Source organism: Opisthocomus hoazin, chromosome 2, assembly GCF_030867145.1.
Source record: "Opisthocomus hoazin isolate bOpiHoa1 chromosome 2, bOpiHoa1.hap1, whole genome shotgun sequence".
Taxonomy (NCBI): domain Eukaryota; kingdom Metazoa; phylum Chordata; class Aves; order Opisthocomiformes; family Opisthocomidae; genus Opisthocomus; species Opisthocomus hoazin.
In genome coordinates, this window is record NC_134415.1 from 124,503,346 (window position 1) to 124,508,642 (window position 5,297).

Below are 5,297 nucleotides of genomic sequence, written 5' to 3' on the forward strand. Positions count from 1 at the left end.
AATGACTCCTACAGTTCAGTTCTTTAACGTGTGGTAAGAATGTTATTAGAAGAACTTGGAAATAATGAGCCTTCATCACCTTCAGACGTTATGAGTTATATTGCAAATCCTGATTTCTAATAATGATAAATTTCTGTTGCTTTTCCTCTTGGAATGCCACCAAATGTGACAGCTGATCAGCAGTTGCCAAAAGCTCATAATCTCATTGCTTCTCTCTCTCCTCATCCCAGCCTTGTGCTACTAAAAAAATGTGATAGGTGTTCTACGACAATTTAGCTGTGTAGATCTTTCTTTCTGGAAGAAAGATTTCTTTTAATGACATGGAAGCTTGGGAAGACAGTGAACAGCTGAGCTCAGAACCCTGGTGTGCTTCTACCATGGAAATACAGCTTTTTGAAGCCAGCTGTCCCAGTACGGAGCACTGACACTCTGTGGGCACTTCATCGTAAACCTTGCACAATTCATGGGATTTGGCTTAAACAAACTGGCTCAGTTCTACAGAATGGATTGCAGAGCATTTGTATTTGCTGCTCTATTGGCAGGTTACTATGAGTGCTCTATCAGAGACCTAAGTTTTTCTTTAATGGGAAAACTAAACGGCAGTTACTCTGAGAGGGCATGGTTGGCTCAGACATGTCTGCTTCCCCTCCACAGCCCATTTCTGAAGTTACAAGTCAAAGCCGTTCTACAGCTGGCCACTGCCTGCTCTGGAAAGAGGGAAGTTACAGACATGCTCAAAAATGACAATGCTACCTTGGCTGGGCAATACAAACCCCTCTTCTTAATTTAAAAAAAGGCAGCTTCTCATTTCTGGAGAAGTGGTGAACGCAGCATGACACTCCTCAAAGGAGGGGCTATTTTCAGGCAAGAAAGTCAGTGTGCAGCCACAAAAGTTTGTACGCTTCAGAATCTTCTGAAAAGGTTAACTTTATTTTGCCTATGTATATACAAAACTTGACAACTGATAATCCAAATCTAGAGTAAACATAAATCTTCTGGCAAAAACCATTATTATTTTTTAAGCTCTTCACTCACTTCCTTCCAAATTTTTTCCTCTATTTTTGAGGTGTCATATTCTCGCAGCATGTCAAACTCCAGCCACGGCTGGCTCCACTTCTGTGCTTCTTTCATTTTTTTTTCAGGTAGCTCAAACTTTATTCCTTTTATATTGTATTTTGGCCTTTCCCACCGTTTTGACCATGGCTTAGGTTTCATTCGGACTTGCAGCTAGGATGAAAGATTAAAATTAAAAAAGAAAAAAATGTATGAAGCAATCAGAATTTTGATTGTGAGCTTAGCAAAAGGCGAGACAACTGCTGCTCTAAGAAAGTAAGAAAACTTTTGTCAGCATGTTACAGAACTACTCCTTTACACTGTTAGGAGAAAAGGAATTTGTTGTGTCTACATGACTGTTGTCACAGTATCTTGTGAAACAGGTTAATTAGCACAGAATCACAGAATGGTAGGGGTTGGAAGGGACCTTTGTGGGTCATCTAGTCCAGCCTCCTGCGGAAGCAGGGTCACCTACAGCAGGCTGCACAGGACCTTGTCCAGGCGGGTCTTGAATATCTCCACAACCTCCCTGGGCAGCCTGTGCCAGTGCTCCATCACCCTCAGAGGGAAGAAGTTCTTCCTCGGGTTCAGCTGGAGCTTCCTGTGCTTCAGTTTGTGCCCGTTGCCCCTTGTCCTGTCGCAGGGCACCACTGAAAAGAGTCTGGCCCCATCCTCCTGACACCCACCCTTCAGATATTTATAGGCATTTATAAGGTCCCCTCTCAGCCTTCTCTTCTCCAGGCTAAACAAGCCCAGCTCCCTCAGCCTTTCCTCATAGGAGAGATGCTCCAGTCCCCTCATCATCCTCGTAGCCATCCGCTGGACTCTGTTGATTTATTACACAGTCCTTACATTGACACATAAAGTGAAATTAACTCATCTTTTGTAGTTCTACTCCTGTGCCTTCTCAAGGAAAAGCAGCGTGACAGGGAAAGGGAGGAATGATCTCTAAGTTAGTGGGTTACTAGACAACGCTCTTTGACAGGGTCTGCTCGTTTCTGGATGTTCTCTGAGACGCAGATTTTAGCTGACTCTTCTAATCTTACCTTCCTTCCTGACACCTACTGCTCCCAAATCAGTAATAGTAACAACAACGCTTCTCAAAGAAAAGCTTTCCTCTCTGCACAGTGTTATGTGAAGGCTGCTACTCCTTGCATGTCTTCTAAATTAACTACCAAGGATGGCAGATATTTACATTCTCACCATTATTTCACTCTAGAAATGGCATAAAGACTTGACCTTATTTCGTATACTTTTGTCACCCTAGTAACTGATGTAGCAAAGAGCTGTTCAGCAGCTCTCCAGGGTACCAGTCAGATATGGAAGTTACCCACGTGATGCGCTTTCCCTCCAAAACATGTGGCTCCTACCTTGTTCAAAGGAATTTCTTCATGGTCTAAACGAGACACAGGTTTCATATTCACATCAAAAGTGCTATATTCGGGGAGGGCGTCTCGCAGGTACATCAGGTTGTCATCCAGCCTCTTTTCTAACTTCAGAACCTCGATCGCCTGGATTCGAGGACTGTACAGTTCATAGCATACTTCAACACCTTGGAGAGAGAAAGTCTGGTTTAATGAACCAAATTCATTAGAAATACTAACACCAAACTAGTGTTCCTTCAGTGTTAAACATCTCTGTACTATTCAAGAACTGGTTTTTACTTACGCAGGGAACTACAACACGCAGCGCAGTGTGCTGGTGTGATCGTACACGTGCACTGTGCCTGCACAGGCAAATGCAGATTTATAAGTCAGGTCTTTGATAACAGAATGGCTTGAGAGACGCTGGATGGCTGGAGTTTGAGGTAGGCAAGCACAGGTTTTAAACTTTACTCCCTTTCGGTCACAACGGCTGTCACCACCTATCCACTGTATGTATAGTGTATGTACACAGACACCCACCCCTTTCCTATCTGCTTTCAGAATATCAGTATTTGCATCACCCCCCGCTTTGTCATAAAACAGAAAATGAATTTATTATAAAACTCTGCTAATCTGTTGCTTGTTAAACAGTGGATGCACACAGCCCCAGTTCATGCACACGCATCGCACTCAAACTGGGCAGCAGACTGCCCGGGCTCAAACACAAGCACAACCGTAGCGGATCACACTCAGTCTCCTCAGAATACAGATCTAAAAATCACCAAGTATACAGATGGGAAATTACTAAGCTGTTCCATGCCTTCAGATATATGGCACACCAGCACCTCTGTGTACATGGTTTTAAACCTGCAGTATCCCCTAGCAGGCAGACTCACAATGTCACTTTCGTCTACTGTCATCCTCTCCCCAGACTTCATTTCTACACCAGATATCCCTTTGCATACAACTTCAATGCTTTTTGCTTACCATTTCCAGCATAATTGCCACAGTTAAAAACCCACCTTGGTCTTCGATAACATTCCGAAGGACAAAGGTAGCGCCAAGTCCTTTTCCTCCTCTTTGAATGCAGATGCCTACGAACCGGTTGGTTTTCTCACTGGCGTATGGGTCTGCAGTGGTAACGGCGAGTACACTGCCTGCCAAGAAAAAAATAAAGTAAATAGACTGTTCAAGTAAATATGTAGCAAAATGTGGGAAGAGAGTCAGACAAAGTGCATGCGTTGAGGTACATTTTGAAAATGTTTTATTTTCCATGCCAGAAATGGAATAAACTTCTAATGCGCCCTTAATTAACATACGTTAAAGTGATTCTGCAGGTTAACTATGAAGCTTCTTCACTTCTACCTTTTACTCTTCGTTATGCAAACTGAATACAAATAATCTAATGCATTCTCCTTTCTCGGCCTTTACTGGTAAACCATACGCTAAAGTGGCAGGATTTAAAAACCACAGAAGAAACACATTAGCATTATACTTTTAATGAAAACTGGATGTAAAAATGAAATTAAAATACAAAGTAGTATGTACAGAAACACATACTAGCTGATCTGCCATACCTGATACTGTGATGCTCTATGATATTCTTCAACATGAAACCACACCTTTCACCATCCCACCCAACAAAAAATGTCGATGAAATGCTGAAAGCTCTAGTGCTGTTACTGACCAACATAGAACTCCGGGATGTTGAAGACTTTCCGTCTCTGTATCATATCCTTTCTTTCTATATAGAATTTCAGAGGATCTGTTCTCCCTCTGGGAGGTATAAATTCAGGGCTCAAGAACCTGTAAGAAAACCCAAACTTTTGTAAGTGTAAACCAAAACCATTGTGCAGCTCCATTCCACAAACAGTAAGGTATGTGCTCACGGCTGATCTCAAGGCCCAAGGCAAGGGCAGACGCTGGACCCCTCACACACCAACCATAAATTTGCAAAACTCTTTTACTCCCACACATTTTTTCTCCCGTTTCACTGCTTTCAGGAACTCTAGAACACAGTATTCTAAGGTAGTTTTTTTAAAGACTATTTCAACATCAGTTCTCTCTGGTAGAACTTAGTAGATACTTTTTGCGCAGTGATGCCCTGGAGCTTCGCACAGCTCAGCGCTCGGCGGCAGACCCGAGCTGGGCCCACTGGGACGAGCGCCGGGACACCCCACCTCCTCTCCTCTCTCTGCTGCTGCCTGTCGATGATGACGGGCTTTGGAGGCGGCTGGAATGTTGCCGGCTTTCCGTCGCTGCTCATCCGATGGCTCGAGGAAGAAAAGCACCCTGTAAAAAAGGAAAAAAAAACCCCATAATTAACCCCACCGTGTTTTCACGCCGAACAGCTCGAGCTCCCGCCCCGGGGAAGCAGGCCCGGGCACCCCCCCGAGGCGGGGCGCGCCGAGGGGCCGCGAGTAGGAAGAGGACGCCAGGCGGGGGGGGGTTGAGGGGCTCGGGCGGTCCTCACTGCCGAGCAGGGCGGGCCGGGTGGCGGCGAGGCCCAGCACCCAGGCGGCGGCACCGCTCCGCGGCAACAGCCTCCCGCTGGCCGCCGCCATGGCGACTGCCGCCGCTTCCGGCCCGCCGGCGCATGCGCGTCCGCCGCTACGGCGAGCGCAGCGGGCCAAGGGGGCTCCAAGCGCGAAGAGGCTTGCGGGGAGGGGCTAGGCCTGCCTCGGCTGCTGCGGGACTTTCCCGCCCCAGCGCCTGTGGGGCAGCTCGGTTTGGAGCTGAGGAAAGGGTCCGGCCCTGCTCGGTCCCCGCCTGAGGAAAGGGCCCGGCCCCGAGCGGGCACCCGCGGTGGCAGCGCGGGTGGCGATGGCGCTGGAGACAGGGGCCCCTCACGGGCGGGAGGGAACGGAGTGGCTCCCCTCA

At 46.8% G+C, this 5,297-nt stretch overlaps 1 protein-coding gene across 1 annotated transcript; it reads right to left on the reverse strand.

Annotated features, from left to right (window-relative positions):
* Positions 1-909: 909 nt before the first annotated feature.
* Positions 910-5,001, reverse strand: MRPL19 (mitochondrial ribosomal protein L19). The gene is made up of 6 exons (XM_075414940.1): positions 4,891-5,001; positions 4,598-4,709; positions 4,105-4,223; positions 3,440-3,574; positions 2,424-2,605; positions 910-1,227 (listed from the first exon to the last, which is right to left on the reverse strand). The coding sequence occupies exons 1-6, from the start codon at positions 4,979-4,981 to the stop codon at positions 1,012-1,014; spliced, it is 855 nt and encodes a 284-aa protein (XP_075271055.1). The 5' UTR covers positions 4,982-5,001; the 3' UTR covers positions 910-1,011.
* Positions 5,002-5,297: the final 296 nt, after the last annotated feature.